This window comes from Papio anubis, chromosome 13 (genome assembly GCF_008728515.1).
Source record: "Papio anubis isolate 15944 chromosome 13, Panubis1.0, whole genome shotgun sequence".
Lineage (NCBI taxonomy): Eukaryota > Metazoa > Chordata > Mammalia > Primates > Cercopithecidae > Papio > Papio anubis.
In genome coordinates, this window is record NC_044988.1 from 5,487,092 (window position 1) to 5,509,593 (window position 22,502).

The window sequence follows — 22,502 nt, forward strand, 5'->3', positions numbered from 1 at the left end:
TAGCACCTTAGTTTCTTCAGAGGCATAAAGTTGTTTTATGTAGTTTTATTTTCTGACAATGAAGAATCCACAGCTACAGTTGCAAACCCTGTTGCCACCACTCCCACACTCTCGCCAAAAGAATAATGTCAAGGAGGAATTCCTCTGTCCTTATTTAAAGGTCTGGAAATGAGATAATGAGCAGACCTGGCCTTATGGTTATGTGGAAACAATAATCAATTAGACATATCACTTACATCCCATCCCAGAAAAAAATGTTCACTGAACCCTCTGTTGTTTATGTTCCGTGTGGGACAAGTCTGATTGATTCAGGAGACCTATGTGGTTTGGGCCCTATCCACAGTGTGTCTGTTACCTGCCTCTTCACTTTTGTGCCTCTTGAGTGTTTTCCCACGTTTCTCATTGCCTACATAATAGCCTTCTTCCTCCTCCCATGTTGCTGCCCGGTGGATTTACATATGCTCTGCCCTCATCCCATTCCTCCCTACAGGCATTAGTTACTTCCCAGCATTCGGGACGTGCCCTCCCCAGTCAGTGTGCGGCAGACCTGCTTCCTGACTTCATCCTCCCACATTACTTTAGACGTATCCTTTATTCAGTCAAACTGGCTCTTCCCTTTCCTGCTTCCCTGCCTTTTTTTTTTTTTCATTAAGTTTTCCTACCATTTTAGAAGTCTTCATCTTTTTTTTATGTTGCTATCTGCTGAGTTAACTCACCCTTCAAGTCTGAACTCAGATGTCATCTGAAAGTTTTCTGAAATGCATCTTTGGTTTCTCCCTTGGAAAAATGTCATTACTTCATTCCATTCTCCTATCATATAGCTTAACATACTTTGGTTTATGTTGTGTTTTTTTTTTTATCTAAAATCTCTTCCACTGGATCAGTGACTCTTTACCTTTCTGAATCACAAAACCTGTTGAGAACCCAAAAAATCAACCCCCTGAAAAAATACACGTGGACACACTAGACAGGAACTTTAGGTTAAGTAGAGGTCTGTCTGGAATATGCACTTGGTACATATGAGTTGAATAACACCTACTCACTAAATAAACATTAGCTAACTACCTGAAACCTTCGGTGACTTTAGACAAGTACTATAAATCGTTTGACCCAGGACAGAATCATCTGCTGTTCACTGAAATATACTTGTTCTGAAGTATCAAGGGAAGCTGTGTCAGCGGACACTGCCTATGGAGCAGCACTGCGGCTCCTGGTGGTTGGTATCTACTGACCTGGGTAGAAGCAGCCCAACCACGGCCTGGGTAGGCCCAAAGTAGACCCTGAGAGACAAGAAGCAGTGATTTTGTCTATACTGCTTCTAAGTATAGAACATGTAACTAAGTATACATGTCATTCTAAGGACCCATGTATTCTGTCTTTCTGTTTAAACTATCAAAGTTTTAGCACCTGTCATACCATAACTTCTAAAATGTTTCAAGGTGATTTGAGTTACAGCAATTACAATTTTATGGTTATTTTTCAAGTCTAGTTTTAAGTTCCAAAGAAACCAAGTACTGTGATGTAATCGAAAATAACATTGTATTTGCAGCCAGAAGATCTGTTCCAGGTCCTGGCTTCATCACTGTTAGTTATGTGGTTTGGATAAGACTAAATTTAATCTTTGTTCTGAGTTTGCTCATCTGTGAAATGCAAATACAGCCAGAATATTTTTAAGACATGGAAATACTAATAGCTTGTTCACAGGATTATAGGAGTTAAATGTGAAAATCATTCGTGAAAGTACTTTTTACCAATGCAAAAAGGAAGGACATCAAAGGGCCAGTTTGGTAGAAACAAGGATTTGTGGAAAGAGATGTAAAGAGATAAAAGTAGAAAGAGTAGGTCTGTTAGCATTATATGTGTTAACGTGATGATATTGCTGTTGTAAAGAAAATGAAATTGAATACTTTTCCCCTGAGTATTAAGGTGGTGGAGTACCTGTAAGTAGAACTTACTACTCGTGGCTCCCACCTGTTCCTTTCAAGATTTGCCTTTATGACTGAATAACTTGAGCTGAGTCGAACGGAAAAAGAGAAGCGAAACATATGCAGTGATTGAAAATGTACCAGGAAGTGAACAATTTAGGGACCATGCTTTCTGAGACTATATCCTAAACTACATACTGGGAGCCAAAAGTTGGGAGAGAGAGAACTGATGAAAAACATCAGTTTGTAACCAAGGAAATTAGAAATTTTTATATGCCAGTCTCCAGATAATTATTTCATTTGTAAGTGGTAACTTTTTATTTATGGGAAAAAATGTGTTGAGTTAGCATGTTTCTTCCCAGCCTGAATTATTCTTTTCTATTTCTGAAAATAATTTTACCTTTTAAAAGTGTTTTCAGTTTCTTAGGAAAAACTGTTACAAAGTTAACATCGTAACACATTAATATTTCATCCCTGAAGCCAGCTGTCCTTTCTTTCCAGTGTAAAGAGAATGGCGCTTTCACTGTGCTTGTTGACAACTACGTGAAGGAAGAAGAAGGCACAGGGGTTGTCCACCAAGCTCCTTACTTTGGTGCTGTGAGTAGCATAAGTCTGGCAAATGTATTTGAGAAGTATGTCGGTAGCCACTTTTCATAGATGCGGTGTCATGTGTCTCATCACTTTGGGTCGCCAGGTAGGCCTCTTTGCTGGCTCACTGACTGCAAGATGGCTTGTAAAATTTGCATCTGCAATTCCCTTTCATCCCGAGCTGATTTCTGGAAAGAGTGGGCCAAATCCAGTAAACTCTTTTTGGTGTGCAGTTCTGTGAGTTTTCACAGGCATCTAGAGACATGCAGTTGTCTCAGCCACCAAGATACAGACCATTCCCATCACTTCTGCTGTGTTCTCAATTAAATGTTCAGAAGGGGGAATCTGACCTCTCCCCTCAAAACAGTATTCTACAGTTAATTTTATATTTTGACCAGAATAATTTTTCTAAAAACACATTCCTTTTCATGTAATTTGTGTGTGAATAAAAACAGAATAACATAAAGGCACATGCTTTACAGTAAACCACCTTTCACCTTAAATCATCATGCTGCCACTAACGGGCAGTTCCTGGGTGAGTTACCCGGCCTTTCTGGACTTCCTTTGCCTCCTCCGTAGCATGGTGTAGCACCTGCATACACATTCCTCTAGTCTTGATCGTTTTGTCAGTGAGAGGGATTGGAAGTGTGACTTTGTTCTAAAAGGCAGTGACAGTAGTCTGCCCTCATTTGCCATTTTGCTTTCATGCTTAATTTCTAGGATTTTATTATTTTTATAGAAGTAGAGGGTACAAGTGCAATTTTTTTACATCGATATGTTGTATAGTAGTAAAATCTGGGCTTTTAGTGTAACCATCACTTGAGTTTTTATTATGGAAATCTTGAAACATACACAGAAGAAAATATTATAATAGATTCTTTTTTTCACATCATCCAGCTGCATTAACTCTCAACGTTTTGGTAATCTCTCTTGTTTTCTTCTTCTGTACAGTACCACACATTTTTATTTTGGCTGGAGGATTTAGAAGCAAATCCTCAACCTCATGTCTTTCATGTATAAGTAATTCTAGCTGCATCTCTGACTGATAAGGACTTTTATTTTCAGTATAGCCACCGTGCCATTGTTATTTATATCCAATAAAGTCAGCAGTTCCTTAATAATCACCTAATACCTGGTCCATTTTGATGGAAGGAAGCATTCTTGATAATACTACTTAAGAGTTTTAGGAACTAGTCAAATATTGTTCATAATCATTTTAGGGTCAATTAACTGGTATGGTTACGCCACTGTTAGTAGATAATAAAAAGGTAACTTCTTGGTTTTGAATTGTAGTTTAGGGAATTTTTTTTTTTTTTTGAGATGGAGTCTCACTCTGTCACCCAGGCTGGAGTGCAGTGGCAGGATCTCGGCTCACTGCAACTTCTGTCTCCTGAGTTCAAGTGATTCTCCTCCTTCAGCCTCCTGACAGATCTCCTAACAGACCATGCCTTATACTTGTGTGTATTCTTTGTTAAATATGGATGTTTGTCATTAACTCTAGAGTTATATCTTATATATCTATTCTGAATGCCGTGCATGTTAATGTTATAGATGATCCATTCTTTAAACTATAGCCTTTAACGCCATTTAGTAAACTTTTTTTTTTTTTTTTTTTGAGAGGGGTCTCCATCTGTTGCCCAGGCTGGAGTGCAACAGTGTGATCTCGGCTCATAGCAACCTCTGCCTCCCAGGTTCAAGCGATTCTCCTGCCTCAACCTCCCGAGTAGCTGGGATTTTAGGCATCTGCCACCATGCCTGGCTAATTTTTTGTATATTTAGTAGAGACAGGGTTTCGCCATGTTGGCCAGGCTGGTCTCGAACTTCTGACCTCAGGTGATCTGCCCGCCTTGGCCTCCCAAAGTGCTGAGATGACAGGCGTGAGCCACCGCGCCCGGCCTTGGTAAACATTTTCTGAGAGGCCTTCCGTTGCGCTTGTCTTCACCAGGCAAAGTAGTGTTTGATCTCTGCAGAGTCTTTGCACTTGTGCATCATCATGTTGAACATCACTAGTTCTGGATGCATTCAGGAATGCTGCTTTTAGCTTAATGCACTGGGTAAAGTTACTTGCTCCACACTCAGTGGTTCAAATTGCTACACTAGGGGCTTTCCCTGTCCACCCACATGACACCACACCAGTCAGCCTCAGCACAGGGAGAGGTGAACACAGATCCAGGTGGAAGCGTGTCAGCTTTCCAGCTTGTCTTGGAGTCAACCCAGAGTGGTTTCACCAACATAAGGCAGTCTCTTTAATTTTGTATTTAGGCATCATAGCACAGTGATGAAGACTATAGACTCTGGAGCCAAGTTGTTTGGTTTTGAATCCTAGCATTGCTGCTTCACAGCTGAGTTATCTCTTGGTACCTCAACTTTCCTATCTGTAAAATAGGAATGATTGCTAGTTTGTGCGAGGGGAGCACCTGGTGAAAACGTAGAACATCTGTCTGCCTTCTTTGCAGGATCATTGTGAAGTGTTTTGTTGGTTTGTTTTTCATGCCACTTTGTCTAAGAGCATTGTGAGGTTTAAGTGAGTGTGTGTAAAGTGCTCAGAATACTGTCTCACATAGCGCTTTGCTAAGTATTTGCTCTAATTATTGTAAACAGTCTTCAAAATATATTCCTGAAGCATCATGGTATAAGCAATGCCAATTGAGACACAGTTTGCTTATTTGGAAAGTAAATACTTTTCAAAGGATCAGTGTTGCCATCCTTTGGGGTCTTCCTTGAGAGGGTGCAAATCCAAATGTCCATCAAGCGTCATGTAATACTAACGGACCATGCCTTATATTTGTGTGTATTTTGGTTTTTCAGATGTGCGTGCTGCTGTTATAAATCAAATTTGGTTTAGTTTTAAAACATTCCTGTGTGGCTGCTCTGCCTATGGAGTAGCCATTCTTTATTCCTTTGCTTTCAGAATTCCTTTACTTAAAAAATTGAAGTACGTCGTCTGTCTTATTTAGTGGATACTCTGCTACATACGGAGGTCTGGGAAATAATACTTGAGAAGCCTGGGCTGGATGATCTAACCCTGTCCCACTGTGGGGCTCTGATTCTCCGAATGGTCTTGAGTTACCTTCAGTTTACAGGACAAAGCTGATGACATGTATATGTTACAATGTAGAACGATTACTTTGGGAATCTATTACCTCATGCTCACACCCATACATAAACTGTTTTATTCTTCCCTCCCTTTTGCCTTTTCTCAGGATGACTATCGGATCTGTATGGACTTTAACATTATTCGGAAAGACTCACTCCCCGTTTGCCCTGTGGATGCTTCAGGCTGCTTCACAGCGGAGGTGACAGATTTCGCAGGACAGTATGTGAAGGTCTGTAATCCATATGGCATAGAAGGGTGTCTGTTACTTCTGATTTGTCTCTATCATCATTTATAATTGTATTGTAATTTTAGGAAGTTGTTTTTATTTAGTTTTGTCATCACATAAAATCAGTAAAGATAGATGTTATCAGTTATGTTCAGAGGGTCTCATATCTTTAGAGGAAGCATGCTGAAATTTCACGGGGAGAGATCAGAAAAACTCCAGTTTATGCCTCATGAAGCAACTTTGTGACCTTGGGGTAATCATTTCAGATCGAAAACTTTATGACCTTAAATGTTGTGGAATGTACTTGAAAATTGCTTAAAGTTAGTTACTAAAAATAATAATATTTGTTATTTATGTCTTTTATTCGTAACAAGGTATCAGATTCTAGTAATCTGTTGTTCCTAAGTATTATAGTATGTTTTAATGGCTAAATTTTAATTTTTTTTTTAATAGGATGCTGACAAAAGTATCATCAGGACTTTGAAGGAACAAGGCCGACTTCTGGTTGCCAGCACCTTCACTCACAGCTACCCTTTTTGCTGGAGGTCAGAAGAAACAAAGACTGTGTTGTAGCTAGAGCTTCCAGTCTGTGCTTACACTTACTATATGTGCGCATTCCATCATATTGTGGTGTTCATCTCATTTCTATCCTTTAGAGTCGATTTGGGAAGCCACCTTCTTATTTCGTTTTTAGGAGAGTTGGGTTTTTTGTTTGTATTTTGTTGTTGTTTTGAGACAGAGTCTCACTCTGTCACCCAGGCTGGAATGCAGTGGCGCAGTCATGGCTCACTACACCCTCCGCCTCCCCAGTTTAAGCAATCCTCCCACCTCAGCTTCTGAAGTAGCTGGAACTATATAGGTGGTGCCATCACACCCAGCTCTTTTTTGCATTTCTTATAGAAATGAGGTTTCCCCACGTTGTCCAGACTGGTCTCAAACTACTGGGCTCAAATGATCCTCCCACCTTGTCCTCCCAAAGTGCTGAGATTACAGGCATGAGCCACAGTGCCTGGTCTAGGAGAGTTTTATGAATGGCTAAAATTGTTGCTGTCCTAAGGAACTGTGTGAGAAAAATAGACCTGTACAAATCTGTTTTGTGTTGTGGCCACATTTTTTTTAGGATGAGAAACAGCTCTAAAATTTTGTAACAGAATTTATTGAAAAATTTAATGTGATTTTAACGTTTACTGTAAGACCACGCTATAAAAGTCTGGGTGAAAATGAAGTGTTCGGTTGCATCATGTTTGGTTTCCACATTGCCTCTTCTATGCTGAAGTTGAAGTTGACATTGTTTCTTAGATAATTGTCACTAGCAGAACTTTTTTTTTTTCTCGTCTTGTTCTTGTATTAGTTTTTGCCTTTCTTACTATTGTGGAAAGAGATGGCCAATTTTGAAGTCTTAGATGTTTTTATCTATAACAAAAATGAATATTAGCAGAAGGCCAAGTAAGTGATGATACTGTGAATAAGACATGAAAAGGCAGTCTTACCCTAGTGCCTACTATTGTCAGCCTGAGCAGCTATGTCTGTGTTTCTGCTTCCCCAGATCAGACACTCCTCTGATTTACAAAGCAGTGCCCAGCTGGTTTGTGCGAGTGGAGAACATGGTGGACCAGCTCCTAAAGAACAATGACCTGTGCTACTGGTGAGCAGTAAGATGTGTTTCTTCACAGTGTCTTTTGTCATGTGGTTAGTTAAGTGTGGTTTACACTTCCCCCAAGTTATAATTTTAATAACCATCTTTTATTGTGTATTATAATAGCTATCTTTTATTCTGTGTGTTTAGGAGCACAAAGTAATTCAAATAATGTTACATAACAGAAGTAACATCCTTCTTGTGATAAAGTATGTAAGGGAGTATTTTTCTTTTTAAACTCATTGGAAATGATAAACTACCATTTATTTGATTTATGGAATGAAATGACCTTGGAAAAATATGGCTATACTGCCAGAGTTTGCTAGCCTTCAATAATAGTCATTTTCAGAGTAAACATTATTTTCAGATACCTGCAAAACCCATTTGTACTTACTCTTGTCAGTCCTGCAGTGGATGATGTACCCTGTGCCTGACTGTATGGATAAGCTCCAAGCACAGAAGCCTTTGCTTTCCACAGCTGATATGTGTCCTGCAGGTGATAGCCCAAGAGGTATCATTTCAGCCTCTGGGTACGAAATGAAACAAGGCTTCAACCTTTGTATTTCAGATGAATATTTTCACTATGAGTTTTAAAAGTAATCACCACTCTTACTTCTCAGAAGGACCCAACTAGACTCTAGAAAACTGTATTTGAGTTTAGGAGAATAGGGAGAATCTCAGGGCAGCAAAGGAAATAGTTATAAACTGTAGCTTTCTAATATTTCTTAGCAGAGTGGTCCTGATTTCTCAAAAGACAGCTTTTCATTTTTAGAGCTAGTAAGCTAATTAGTTGCCCTAATGTGTAAGTTACTAGATATAGAATATTAGTAAGATAGCCTCGAGGGGGTGCAGGCATATAAACTGATCTTTGAAGTACAGGGCAGTAACTGCAGTGCCCAAGAGAAGAAGAGGAGGTCTGGTAGCCTACCCTGACTCAGCCTTGTGCTTGAAAAGGATTTCTGCAAAGCTGAACCTCAAGGAATGAAGAGTACTAGGAGTGGGAGGGATGCAAGAGGGTGGATGCAGAGGGGAGGAAGGCTTCGTGGCAGAGGGCAGGCAAAGCCAGTTAAGTGAGAAGGATTCTAGGGAACTTGCCTCATTGCCAGAGCCTGAAATTCAAGACCAAGGATGACCAGAGGAGACTGTAGAGAGGGCTGCTAGAGCAGCTACCAGTCTCCTGGCCTGTTGGCCTTTGCTTAATGAGTTCAGTAAAACTGCTATGGTGAGGACAATGTGAAGACTAGAGTTGTATGGGATGAGGCTGGCTAGAGTTAGGGTGACTGGTTAGAGGTATGTGGCAGCCGTACTCCAGTTGAAGAAGAGGACATGGGAGGCCTGTGTGCTGTGGGGTTATCTATTGGATGTAGGTCATTGATGGCAGCACAAACTGTTGCGTATGCTGTGCTGTCCATTTAGAAGACGTTCTCTTTGCAGTGAGTGCCACGTTTCCAGAGTGTTGGGTCCAGAAAGCGTTGTACAGAGGCTCCTGTGAATATTATTTACATTTTGGCTTTTTCCATGTTTGAATTACTGATGTTCTTACGTGATTGGTTGTGTGATCTGTTTATTGCAGGGTCCCAGAGTTGGTACGAGAAAAACGATTTGGAAATTGGCTGAAAGATGCACGTGACTGGGCAGTTTCCAGAAACAGATACTGGGGCACACCTATCCCACTGTGGGTCAGCGATGACTTTGAGGAGGTGAGGCAGGGCAGTATTTCCTTGTGTTGATTTTTGCTAAAGCATTTTGTTCATGAAATCTGAATGTGGTTTAAAAGAATAGGGTTTTTTTTTTTTTCTTTGCCCCTTTCTTATTTCTCTTTTTTCCTCTTTATTGCTTTCTATAATCATGACATAAGATAATCTGTTTTTAGGGTTTTTTTACTTTTTTTCCTTGAATTAACTGCAAGTTATACAACTTTCTTCTGTAAAAATGAAAGGATACAATTTTCTTAGGGAAATCTACACTTTAAATGTTTTTTTCTTGTGTTTCTCTGTCTTTTCTTCCCCCTGCATTAAGGTGTGTTATTAGCTTATGGTTAAACTGACTTCATAGATGATGAAAAAAGAAAATTTGAAAAGAAATTTACCAAAGCATTACAGACTTTTAACTTCTAAAATCAAATGAATAAGAGGATGTGTGTGGATATATAGATGTGTGCATATACTATGTCCTCACTTAATGTCATGCAGAGGTTCTTGATAACTGTGACTTTAGGCCGGGTGTGATAGCTCCCACATGTAATCTCAGCACTTAGGGAGGCCAAGGCAGGAGGATTGCTTGAGGTCAGATACTTGAGACCAGCCTAGGCAACATAGTGAGGCGCCATCTCTACAAAAACGTTTGTTAAATTAGTGCACACCAGTTAGTCCCAGCTACTGGGACCTCTCTGTGACATTAGGTGAGGATTTACTATACAGATAGATCTCTGTGTTTGTCCTTCTGTCCAAAGCTGACAGCATTGTAGCAGTGACGAGCAGCAGCACCTGGGGACCTTGGGGAATCTCCCATAGGGACCTGAAAGGCAGCAGTGAAGTAGCTGAATCAGAAGACTTTTCAGGACTGAACAGGAAGGGCAGAGAAAGAGGTCACCAGTGTTTACTAGGAACAGAAGCTCCCTGGGTGAGAACCCACAGCAGCTCCTCCTGGTGTGGCCCTTATCAGATGATTCCTCCATTCTGAGTGCCCCAGCTAGCCCCATCTCTCAGCTCTTTACTTGGACATAATCCTAGCATCCTGTGGCTTTGTCTGATTGCTTTGATTCAGTCCAAGCACAATATAGTCATGTGCCACATAATGTCATTCAGTCAATGACAGACCACATATGTGACAGTGGTCCCACAAGATTATGATACCATATGGTTACTGTACTTTTTCTGTGTTTCATAATGTTTGGAAATTCAAATACTTCCTGTTTTAGTCTGTTTAGTGTTGCTACAAAGGAATACCTGAGGCTGGATAATTTATAAAGAAAAATAGTTTATTTGGCTTATGATTCTGGATGACTGGGAAGTTCAAGACTAGACATCTGCATCTGGGGAGGACCTCAGGCTGCATCCACTTATGATGGAGGGCTGGAGAGGAGCCAGAGTATGCAGAGATCACATGGCAAGAGAAGAAACGGGGGCGGTGGGGTAGGGGCAGGCTCTTTTTAACAGTCAGCTCTCACAGGCGCTAATAGAGTGAGAACTAACTCACTGCATTAGTCTGTTCATGAGGGATCCACCCTGTAACCCAGACGCCTCCCATCGGGCCCCATCTGTCAATACTGCCACACTGGGGATTAAATTTCAACATGAGAGTGGCTGGGGACAAACCATATGAAAACCAGAGCACTTGCCATAGTGTTACAGTTGCCTGCAGAATTCAGTACAGCCACATGCTATACAGGTTTGTAGCCGAGAAGTAATAGGCTCCACCATATAGCCTAGATGTGTTTTAGGCCATCCCATCTAGGTTTATGTAAGTGTACTGTGATGTTTGCCTAATGAAATCACCCTAATAATGCATTTCTCAGAATTTATTCCTACCACTAAGTACTGTATAACTATAATTTAGCTCTAGCTTTTTCTTGAGAAGATTCTAGATTAGTGAGCCAGATTCAGGTGCCAGGAGGAAACTAAGATGCCTTAGAGAAATAATCTAAGATGTTTCACTTATGCCGGTTACTTTGACGATTTGCACATAATAAACCCTAATACCCATGGAGAGTATGGCTATGAATGTTTAAGATTCTCTCTAGGTAGGGACTCCCTTTGATGTTGGGTGGAAACAAAGGAGCGGTGTCAACCCTGGCCTCTTCAGAGACTAAGACTAAGCTGTGCCTTTCATGAGAGAGAAGCCACATTAGCGAATACTATCCTTCAGCCCAGAGTGGTGTGTTAATGTGCCTTTATAGAAAATCATCAGTCTCAGGCTGGGTGGCTCATGCCTGTAATCCCAGCACTCTGAGAGGCTGAGGCCAGCTGATAGCTTGAGTCCAAGAGTTTGAGACCAGCCTGGGCAGCATGGCGAAACGCTGTCTCTACTAAAAATACAAAAAATTAGCTGGGCGAGGTGGCGCCTGCCTGTAGCCCCAGCTACTTGGGAGGCTGAGGTGAGAGGATCACCTGAGCCCAGGAAGCTGAGGCTGCGGTGAGCTGTGATTGTGCCACTGCACTCCAGCCTGGACAATGGGAGTGAGACCCTGTCTCAAAAAAAAGGAAAAGGAAAATCATCAGTCTCTCTCACTAAACATGCATGTTACATAAATTAACTCAGTATGCTCTGTTTGGCTCTGAGGAGCTCCTGCTGTTGAACTTTGTTTTTGACAGGTAGTATGCGTTGGGTCAGTGGCAGAACTTGAAGAACTGTCAGGAGCAAAGATCTCAGATCTCCACAGAGAGAGGTCAGTTTCTAAATGTTCGATTCACTTCAGTTTTATCGTTCTCCTATTAAGACCTGATCTCTAGCAGATTACAGAGACACACATGGAAGACTAGCTTGATGAATTACTTTGGTGATGACTCATGTCATATGGCAGTATTGTGGCCTTTGTCTTGTGAAATGTGAGGTGAATGGTTCATAACCTTTGAGATGGAGGATTCATGGCGTGCTCTGAAAGCCTTTGAGAATTGCTGATATTTCTGTTTGCAAGTGTGTATAATGTCTTGTCAGGGTTTTGTGTAATTAGCAATTAAACTGCAAGTTCTGTTATGCTTACAGTTAATAGAAATGGCTACTTTTCTGTTTGTTAGCGTTGACCACCTGACCATTCCTTCACGCTGTGGAAAGGGATCCTTGCACCGCGTCTCTGAAGTGTTTGACTGTTGGTTTGAGAGTGGCAGCATGCCCTATGCTCAGGTTCATTACCCGTTTGAAAACAAGAGGGAGTTTGAGGATGCTTTTCCTGCAGACTTCATTGCCGAGGGCATCGACCAAACCAGAGGATGGTATGCCCCCTTGTTCTTTCATCACATGTTTTATTGATTTCATTTTATTTAGGGAGTGTTTTACTGAGTCGCTGCCATTTATCTACTGGTTGATGGAGAGATTGTGGCAAGTAAGACAGGCTACATTCCTGCCCTCTCCCCCCAACCACCAAGCACGGACATTAAAGTGCCTTTTGAGTAGGAATCTCCCACTACAATAGGGCTGTAGTTTTACAATTTGAGTTATCTCGCTGGCATTTTGGAATATATATGTTATACTGGACGTTTAAATGATAAAAAACAATATGTGTTCTTAGCTTACGTCAGATCATTTACTCAAATGTTTAATGAGTATTGGCATAAAAGACAGTAGATTGGGTGCTAGAAATTTGAGGGGTAGTTGGCAATGTGCTGAGATATTGAGGCTAGCCTTATAAATCAACATTCTAAACAAATCCAGATTTTTTAAAATATACATATGGGGGAGGATTTGGGCATTGATTTTTATCTAATGCCTTATGTAAAGCAGTTCCTTAATTGGAAAAAGGTGAATTACTTTCTTTCCATGGATGGGCTTTGCTGGGCCAGGTTTTATTTACTTTTTTTTTTTTTTTGAGACGGAATCTTGCACTCTGTCCAGGCTGGAGTGCAGTGGTGTGATCTCGACTCACTGCAACCTCCACCTCCTGGGTTCAAGCAATTCTTCTGCATCACCCTCCCCTAAGTAGCTGGGTCTACAAGCATGGACCACCACGCCCAGCTAATTTTTGTAGTTTTAGTAGAGACGAGGTTTCACCATGTTGGCCAGGCTGGTCTCGAACTCCTGACCTCAAGTGACTCACCCGTCTCAGCCTCCCAAAGTGCTGGGATTACAGGCATGAGCCATTGCGCCCAGCCCAGGTTTTAATTATATATTCATAGTAATGTTTCTGCAGGGGTATGTTTAAGGAATTGTTGGTGTCATTTTTTCTCTTTGACGACTTTGGGTAATCATTGAGTTCAAGTCTTCGAGTCCTGGAATGTGCTGTCTTCAGATTCCAGTCCTTTTTATCTGTAGGAACAGCTACCCAGAACAAATTCTGTTTTTAGAAAGGGCTAGATGCCTTACCAATGAGCTTGTTCCTTTGAGGAATAGCAAAGTCTGTTAGCTGGTAACAGTCCTCATGTGGGTCCCGTGTCCTTGCTGCCTGCCTCCTTCTCCATCCCTGAGGCCTGGGCTGCCTCTCCTGGGCACCAGGGCTCCTCCCAACTCTCCTTTAGAACTGGGAGGGATATCTGGTTCGGTGTTTATGTTAACCATGGGGTCTGGTCTCCTCAGCTCATGTCCCTTGATGTTCTTAGGGTGCAGGACTAGGTCAGAGAAGCAGAAGAGCATCACCCCCGGGAAAGTGGTCAGGGATATGAGTTCATTTGGGGAACAAGTTAGCTAGCACATGAATGAGGTACACAGCATTTTACAGAATAAAAGCATTTTCTAGTCTGCCTTATCACTTGGATGAGAGTGCATTTTGCATCTTTTGTCATCAAATTGTTTTTTCCATATGATCTTGTGCCAAATTCAACACCCATCCCTCATTTTCAGCTAGGTGCTTCTGGGTGGTCCTGAGAGGCCACCCAGTGCTGCCATGTGGCTCTCCACACAGACTTCCTGGGAGACCTGGTAACAGAGAAATGGTCAGTAAATCACTCCAGACCTTTATTTGGATGTTTTTTTCAAATCATAGACAGTAATTTGATTGGTCTCTGGTGGGTCCTGTGTCTCCGTTTTTTTTCAGTAACCAGTGTTAAGAATCATTGCTTTAAGTGATTATCAAGAAGTAAGACTTATCAAAAATAGAAATTCAGTTCAATGAATAAATACAGTTTCTTTCTTATGCTTGGACTTCATTTCTATTTTTATTGAACCATTTGGGGTTTTTTTTTCAGGTTTTATACCCTGCTGGTGCTGTCCACCGCCCTCTTTGGACAACCGCCTTTCAAGAACGTAATTGTGAATGGGCTCGTCCTGGCAAGGTAAGTCAACTTTGTTGTAGTGACAGGTGGAGCTCTGTCTCCTCTGTTTCTTAGGAAGGAGTGTGTGCGAGCAATCAACTTTGTTGTGATAGGTGGAGATTTGTCTCCACTGTTTCTCAAGAAGGAGTGTGTGAGAGCTAAGCCTGATGGAGGAGGAGGAACGGGAGGACTTTCAGATTGAGCTATTACTAGTAACAGTGCTACTAGTGATATGACTAGTAGTAAAATAGCATTTACTAAACTTACTATTTTATGAAGTACTTTTGTTTATAGATCTTGTTTAATCTGTACATCGGTCCTTTCATGTAGATTTTGTTGTCCTTTTTTTTAACACATGAGGAAGCTATGAGTTCTAGAGACCACAGGTGCCCAGGATCAAAGCTAGTGACAGCCACACTAGGCTTGACCCAGGTGCTCTGCCACCAGATCCCATTCTTCCCCTCATCTGAAACTTCCTCCCAGTGGGCATTGTTTCCTGCTTTTTAATTTTATAAGGAAGTCTCATTTTTCCTTTACTTTATTACCTCTAGTCATTAAGAATAAAAATAAATATAAATAAAAATTTCAAAATGAAATATTTACCCATAAAAATCCTGCTTTTTATGCTGTGTGAGGAGAAAGAGGATGTCACCTAACATTTTGTGCATCCTTATTTTTTTTGTACATCCTTATTTTTGCCAGGCCCCACTGTGTGCATTTTCACATTTTAACTCATTTTTCACATTTTAACTCATCCCCAGAACCATTTGGATGGGTCCTATAATTATCCCATTGTAACCTTTGAGGAATCTGAGGGACAGGAAAAAGCAACTTGCCAAAGGACACACAGCAAATGAGTGATAAGTGCAAATTTTGAACCCAGGCAGTCTGCCTCTGTAGTACGTGTGCTGCTTTTTTTTTTTTTTTTTAAATTGAAAATTGTTTTGAGGGCCGGGTGCCATGGCTCACGCTTGTAATCCCAGCACTTTGGGAGGCCACGGTGGGCAGATCACATGAGGTCAGGAATTGGAGACCAGCCTGGCCAACTTGGTAAAACCCCCGTCTCTACTAAAAATACAAAATTAGTGGGTGCAGTGGCACACACCTGTATCCCCAGCTACTGCAGGCTGAGGCACAAGAATCGCTTGAACCTGGGAGGCAGAGATTGGAGTGAGCTAAGATCACGCCAGTGCACTCTAGTCTGGGTGATAGAGTGAGGCTCCATCTCAAAAAAAAAAAAAAAGGAAAATTGTATTGAGATCATTGTAGATTTGCATGCAATCATGAAAAATAATAGAGATCCCTTAAATTCTTTGCCCAGTTTCCACCAGTGGTCACATATTTTGCAAAACTATGATATATATCACAACCAGGATATTGATATAGCCCACCAGTCTTATTCAGATTTCCCTAGTTTTACATATACTTATTTGCTTATGCACATTAATGTGTATACAGCTATCACATGTGTAGGGTCTTGTATCCACCAGCATGGTCAAGTTACTGAATGAATTCAACATCAAAGGCTCATTTCCTACATTGCCTTCCCCTCCTACCTTCCCACTGTCATCCCCAATACCTGGCAACCACTGTTTTTTTCTCCATCTCTAATTTTGTCATTTCCAGAATGTTATATAAATAGAATTATACGGTAACTAACTTGGGAGGATTGGCTTTTCTTTCTTTTTTTTGAGACAGAGTCTCTCACTCAGGCTGGAGTGCAGTGGCACGATCTCGGCCTCCCAAGTAGCTGGGACCACAGGCATGAATCACCACACCCAGCTAATATTTTGTATTTTTGGTAGAGACAGGGTTTCACCATGTTGGCAGACTGGTCTCGAGCTCCTGAGCTCAGGTGATCCACCTGCCTCGGCCTGCCAAAGTGCTGGGATTACAGGCATGAGCCACTGCACCCGGCTGGCTTTTGTTCAATCCACATAATTCCATTGAGATTTCAGATGTCTGCACATACCAATAGCTCATTCCTTTCCATGGATAAATAGCATTCTGTATTATGGATATGCCATGCTTTGTTTGATCATCTACCTCTTGAAGGACATCTGGGTTGCTTCTAACGTTTGGCAATTGTGAATAAAGCTGTTGTGAACAATTGTTTATAGGTTTTTATGATAATGTAAGTTTTCATTTCTCTGGAATATATTCTGACACATCTTTCTGCTTCAGTCTGCCCCGAAGCTTCCTCATGGACTTACTATGATATTCAAAAAGAAGTTTGCAAATATTAACAAAATATCTTACCATTGTACCTTAACACTGTTTGTTTGTTTGTTTGTTTGTTTGTTTTTGGAGACAGAGTCTTGCTCTGTTGCCCAGGCTAGAGTGCAGTGGCGCCATCTTGGCTCCCTGCAGTCTGCCTCCTGGGTTCAGGCAATTCTCCTGCCTCAGCCTCCCCAGTAGTGGGGATTACAAGTGTGCGCCACCATGCCCAGCTAATTTCTGTATTTTTAGTAGAGACAGGATTTCACCATTTGGCCAGAATGGTCTCGAACTCCTGACCTCAGGTGATCCGCCCACCTCGGCCTCCCAAAGTGCTAGAATTACAGGTGTGAGCCACCATGCCCGGCCTGTTAGCACTAACTTCTGTCTAAGTTACTCCTTCCCATTTCCTTTTGTATATTCCTGTTTGCAAATGATTTGTATCCTTATATCAAGGTCGTATGTGATACTGACTTACTTAATTGGCATCTCCCTTTTGTTTTACAAGTGATGGCCAAAAAATGAGTAAACGGAAAAAGAATTATCCAGATCCAGTTTCCATCATCCAGAAGTATGGTGCTGATGCCCTCAGGTACGAACCAGTGCTTTGCCTTGTGTGTATCTGTTGTTTTTTTATGTAAGCATCTCCTATACTGTTGGTCATTATTCTTAGATTTGGTTTATAGTTAGGTTTTTAGCAACATATCTCTGTTATTTGGATGTTGTGTTGGTATGGTTGTTGATTTTAAACCCCCAAAATAGTTTTCTAAATAATAAAGGCATTTTTAAACTATAGGTCTATTTGAGGAAGAGAACCTGTGTTGGGTGTTGTTGAGTTGTCCAAGTCCTCCCCAGGCTAGATGCTGATTGCCTCTGCCGTACTTTCTTTCTAGGTTCCCTGTCTTGTGGATGTTAGAATTCTCTTTCATCATTTATTTTACTTTTGTGCTTACAGAGCCATATGAGATATATCTATGCTAGAGGTAATAAAAAACTAATATTAAAAAGCTTTTGGAGAAATTAGAGCCACTGCTTGAGGTAGCTATAATCATGAAATCACACAGTGTTCAAGTTGAAAGGGACCTAGAGATCTTGTTCAGCATCCCTATGTCCTAGGCATGAGACCAATGCCCAGGCCTGTGACTCAGCACTTTCACACAGTACCTGTGTTGCCCAGGAGCCGTTAGTGGAGCTCACCCCCAACTCTCCACTGTCTCTTAGACTCACCGTTGGCACCGCTGGCCATTTGGGCTGGGTAATTCTTTGTGGTGGTAATTCTTTGTAGGATGTTTAGCAGTATCCCTAAGCTCTGGCCACTAGATGTCATGACTGTGCTGTGTGAAGGCACCTCCTTGTGAGTCCCTCTCTCTGCAAGCAGCGGATGTGTAGGTCGTGTCCATGGGAGGGAATCAGTGGCTTTTGACAAGGACCAGGCCAGCCTTCCTCTTAGTGCTGGTGTACCCCATTGGTCCTGCAGTGAGAGTGGCATAAGATGCATTTGTGTGCTATACAGTGCCATATTTTGGTGTCAGATTATATATACCTTTTATAATTTGGTAGGTCTCTTACAGAAAGTGAGAGTGAGTTTTGTGAGTTTTAAATTGACCACTCAAAGAGTATTTATAGTTTCCCCCTTTTGTAGAAAATAGGACTGATTTTCATCTTGCTGTCTCAATATGTCAAGTAGTAATAATTGATTTACTGTCTAAGTACCTTTTCTAATTTTTCTCCCTCTTCCAGATTGTATCTGATTAACTCCCCTGTGGTGAGAGCAGAAAACCTCCGCTTTAAAGAGGAGGGTGTGCGGGATGTCCTTAAGGATGTACTGCTCCCATGGTACAATGCCTATCGCTTCTTAATCCAGAACGTTCTGAGGCTTCAGAAGGTATGGGCTGTACAGGGCTGCACGTATACCTGCCGAGTCTCCATAGCGCTCCCTTCACCAAACTGTGAGAGACTTCAGGGCTGCTGTTCTCTGCTGCCTGATGCTGGGGTAACTTACAGCCATGGGGAGGTCATACATGCAGGTACGGAAGGGATCTAGGGTCCGGGCTATGCCGAGACCTTGGGCCCTAGCCTGCAAAAGAGTTATGTCATATAGTTGTTTAGTCGACCAGTTTTTTAAGGCGGAGTCTCAGTCTTGTCACCCAGACTGGATTGCAGTAGCACGATCTCGGCTCACTGCAACCTCTGCCTCCTGGGTTCGGGCACTGCCTCAGGCTCCCCAGTAGCTGAGATTACAGGCACCCACCAGCATGCCTGGCTAATTTTTTGTATTTTTAGTGGAGACTTGGTTTCGTCATGTTGGCCAGACTGGTCTCGAACTCCAGATCTCAGGTGATCCACCCTTCTTGGCCTCCCAAAAAGGCTGGGATTACAGGCATGAGCCACTGCGCCAAGCCTAGTCAGCCAGTTCTTGATTCTGGAAACACCATGTTGAGTGAGACACCCCTCCCTTTATGGAACCAGTGGAGTGGGAATTGGGAGAGATAGTAAAGAGTCAGCTACTTTTAGAGAGACCACCCAGTGAAGGCGGAGTCACAGGCTAGCTAGGGCTGGCCACTTGAGATGGTTGGTCAGAGAAGCCCCCTCAGTGGGATGGCATTTGGGCTAATCTGAGAGTGATAGCAGTTCTTGATGGAGTTTTCAGTGGGTTGTTAGGGTCACAAATAACAGTCGTGAGATATGTGGAAGTGTACTTCAAAGGCAGTCACCTCCACGCGCGGGATTACTTTCTCACCTCAGAAGCCCTTGCTCTAGAGCCACCTTCCATGCCCCACAACTGACCACTGTCAGGGGCCATCATCACCTTCGTTGCACATGTTCCTGTGTGGGCTTTCAAGACCTGATTTGGGGTCAGGGATCCGATACTGCACATCTGATCTCCAGCACCTTACAAGTAAAATTGCTTGTAAGTAAATAACTGTTGAATGAAAGTGAGATGTTATTCCTGCTTGAGCAGTTCAAAAAGCTGGTTGGAAAAGTGAACTCTTGCTATCCCACTCCAGCAGGCAGGTCACTTCCTTCTCCTCTCCTTGGTCTCTGGTTGTTCTGCTAAAGAGGACACATCTTGTTCGCCTGAGGCTCTCAGAGTAACCTTTCCCCAGGAATTGAGAAGGGCAGTCATCTTCCCCAGGATCCCAGCTTTCCTCCTCTCTGCAGCCCTGCCACCTTTCCTGCATGTGGTTCTCTGCCAAGTAGGGCCCACAGTCCTTGGGCAGGTGCACTCTGCAGGCCTCCACTGGTGTGGGACTCAGGATTACAGGCGGGGTCAAAGCTCCCTACAGCCAGGGCCCATCTGAACATACCAGCAAGACACAGACTCCATGATCAGGGGCTTAAACCCAGAGGAAGAGTCACATTATCACTGCTCTGCCAGCCTGGTTGTGGTGCTGCCAGAGAAACAAAGCAGGACGTGAGTTCTGTTTGTGGAGCAAGGACTTAAGATCAAGGAGGATTTTGCAAAGCAAAAGGAGTGGGATAGAACTTTCTGGGTAAAATGAACAGCCTTAGCATGGAAATTGTTTTCCAGTACTCATTTTCAGTTTGTGGACAATCATTCAATGCTAGACAGGTTTACTGTCCTTCCTTCCTGAGGTTTAAAGTAATAACCCTACACTTTCTGACAAGATTTTAGAATATCTCTCAATTCATAATTACTCTTTGGTGCAGAGAAGTAATGTTTTCCTAAACTGTCTTCAGTTTACTCAAAAACATGATTAATTAATTGAGGGGTTAATGTCCCACGTTGGTGCTTATCTTGAAAATATTGCTAAAAATCAGAAATTCACATTGCCAGTAGGGTCTGGGATTTTTTTCTTTTTGTTTAAGTGATTTAAGAAGTTTATTTCCTCATAGTAACTTTCTTCCCAAGTGTGCAAGTGTTTCATTAATTGTTCATTCCTAGGAGGAAGAAATAGAATTTCTCTACAATGAGAACACTGTTAGAGAAAGCCCCAACATTACAGACCGGTGGATCCTGTCCTTCATGCAGTCTCTCATTGGCTTCTTTGAAACTGAAATGGCAGGTGAGTCTCTCTTGGTCTGTCCTCCCAGGAATAAGGACTCTTCTCTTGGTAACTGCCCTTTTGATATTTAATAGTGGAAATATTGAGAGATACAGAAAATTAACTGTTTCCTTTTACCTCTCATATAGTTTTGTTAAGGCTTGTTAATTGTCGTGATGCCTTTGTTTCAAGACCCTGCGGACTTCTGGCCTGGTGTGGTGGCTCACGCCTGTAATCCCCAGCACTTTGGGAGGCCAAGGCAGGCAGGTCACCTGAGGTCAGGAACTTGAGACCAGCCTGGCCAACATGGCGAAACCCCGTGTCTACTAAAAATATATTTAAAAAAAAAAAAAAGTTAGCTGGCCATGGAGGCAGGTGCCTGTAATCCCAGCTACTCAGGAGGCTGAGGCAGGAGAATTGCTTGAACCATGTGGGAGGCGGAGGCTGCAGTGAGTCGAGATTGCACCACTGCCTGGGCAACAAGAGTGAAACTCCATCTTTTAAAAAAAAAAAAAAAAAAAAAGCCCTGGGGAATTCTGTGTTTAGGGGTGTCCTGGCGGTCTCAACACTCCACAGAAGAGCTTTGGAGCTGGATAGCCATGGGTTCAGAGCCCAGCTCTACCACTTGTTCCCAATCCAGAGAGTTGCCTAAAGTCTGACCATCAATTTCCTTTTTTTTTTTAATGGATAGATAGTAGATATATGTATTTATGGGGTACAGGAGGTATTTTTATATAGGCGTACAGTGTGTAATAATCACATCAGGGTAAATGAGATATCCATCACCTCAAGCATTTATCATATCTTTGTGTTGCAAACATCCCAATTATACCCTTCTAGTTGTTTTTAAATGTACAAGAAATTGTTGTTGACTGTAATCACCCCATTGTGCCATCAGATGCCACTGTTACTCATTCTATCTTAACCTTCAGTTTGTTTATCTGCAGAATACCCAGTAGTGTTTGTAAGGCTTGAGTAGAGACGATTTCCATAAAGTAGCTGGCAGATAATAGGTACTCAATAAATAATACTTGTTATTAATGCATTTATAACTTATTTTTAGGTCTATTTTCTTTACTAAATAGTCCCCTTCTTTTCCAGAAAAATTAGAAAAGTCAGAAGAGCAATAATGAAATGGACATTTTGCTGTATTTCTATTAACTAACAACAGTGAGTTTGTTGGGTAATTTTACAGAGATTCAAAAAGTACGTTGCGTTGGCTTCCTTAAGGTTTGAGATAGTCACAACCGTAGGTCCAGGTGAGAAATCTGGGACACCTCAGACAACCCGTTAAAGTGGGTGGGCAGAGGCCCTGGGTCACAATGAGGGCCAAAGAGGGCAAGACAAATCCACCCTCACAGGGCTCTGTGGTTCCTGCTGCTGTTGGGCAGGAGCAGTGGCCGCCACAGACCTGGGTTTCACCATTAGCCTAGATGCGGTCACATGCTGCTCCCTGGAGTGGGCAGTGCTGCCCCACTTAGCACAAAAGGACTGCTAAAGGATTTATCCACCTTGTTAAACATGTGGAAGGATCACGACAGTCCAGCTGTCGCTCAAATAGACATAGATGAAGATGGAAGTGAGTGAGGCTGATTGCTGCCCTGGTGAAGGCGCTGGGAGCCCAGCACACTCTCCCCAGACATGCGCACACCTGTGTCTGCTTTTCCCTCCTGAGTGATACGAGTGGGCGGGAAATGTGGGGATTGTTGCCCGAGCCCCTTCAATATTTGGGCACCAGCTGCCATGACCTCCTGTGAAGCTGGGTCTGGAGAGTGTGCATCCTGGCTGGAGCCTGGTCTGCCTGGAAACTAGAGGTCGGCAGCCATGTTTTGTGGGTCGTGTTTAAGTCCCAGCTCTGCCAGCCTGTCAGCTTCATGTCCTCCCTCAGCAGCACTGTAGGAAGA

The 22,502-nt window shown here is 42.3% G+C and overlaps 1 protein-coding gene across 1 annotated transcript in view; it reads left to right on the plus strand.

Annotated features, from left to right (window-relative positions):
* The window catches only part of IARS1 (isoleucyl-tRNA synthetase 1), a 75,323-nt gene that overhangs the window by 17,924 nt on the left and 34,897 nt on the right, over positions 1–22,502 (plus strand). Inside the window, exons 10-20 of the mRNA XM_003911972.3 lie at positions 2,427–2,522; positions 5,717–5,839; positions 6,290–6,381; positions 7,383–7,481; positions 9,046–9,172; positions 11,786–11,859; positions 12,209–12,403; positions 14,309–14,395; positions 17,100–17,183; positions 18,332–18,476; positions 20,499–20,619. Coding sequence (XP_003912021.1) covers positions 2,427–2,522; positions 5,717–5,839; positions 6,290–6,381; positions 7,383–7,481; positions 9,046–9,172; positions 11,786–11,859; positions 12,209–12,403; positions 14,309–14,395; positions 17,100–17,183; positions 18,332–18,476; positions 20,499–20,619 — 1,243 coding nt within the window. The remainder of the gene's footprint in view (positions 1–2,426; positions 2,523–5,716; positions 5,840–6,289; positions 6,382–7,382; positions 7,482–9,045; positions 9,173–11,785; positions 11,860–12,208; positions 12,404–14,308; positions 14,396–17,099; positions 17,184–18,331; positions 18,477–20,498; positions 20,620–22,502) is intronic.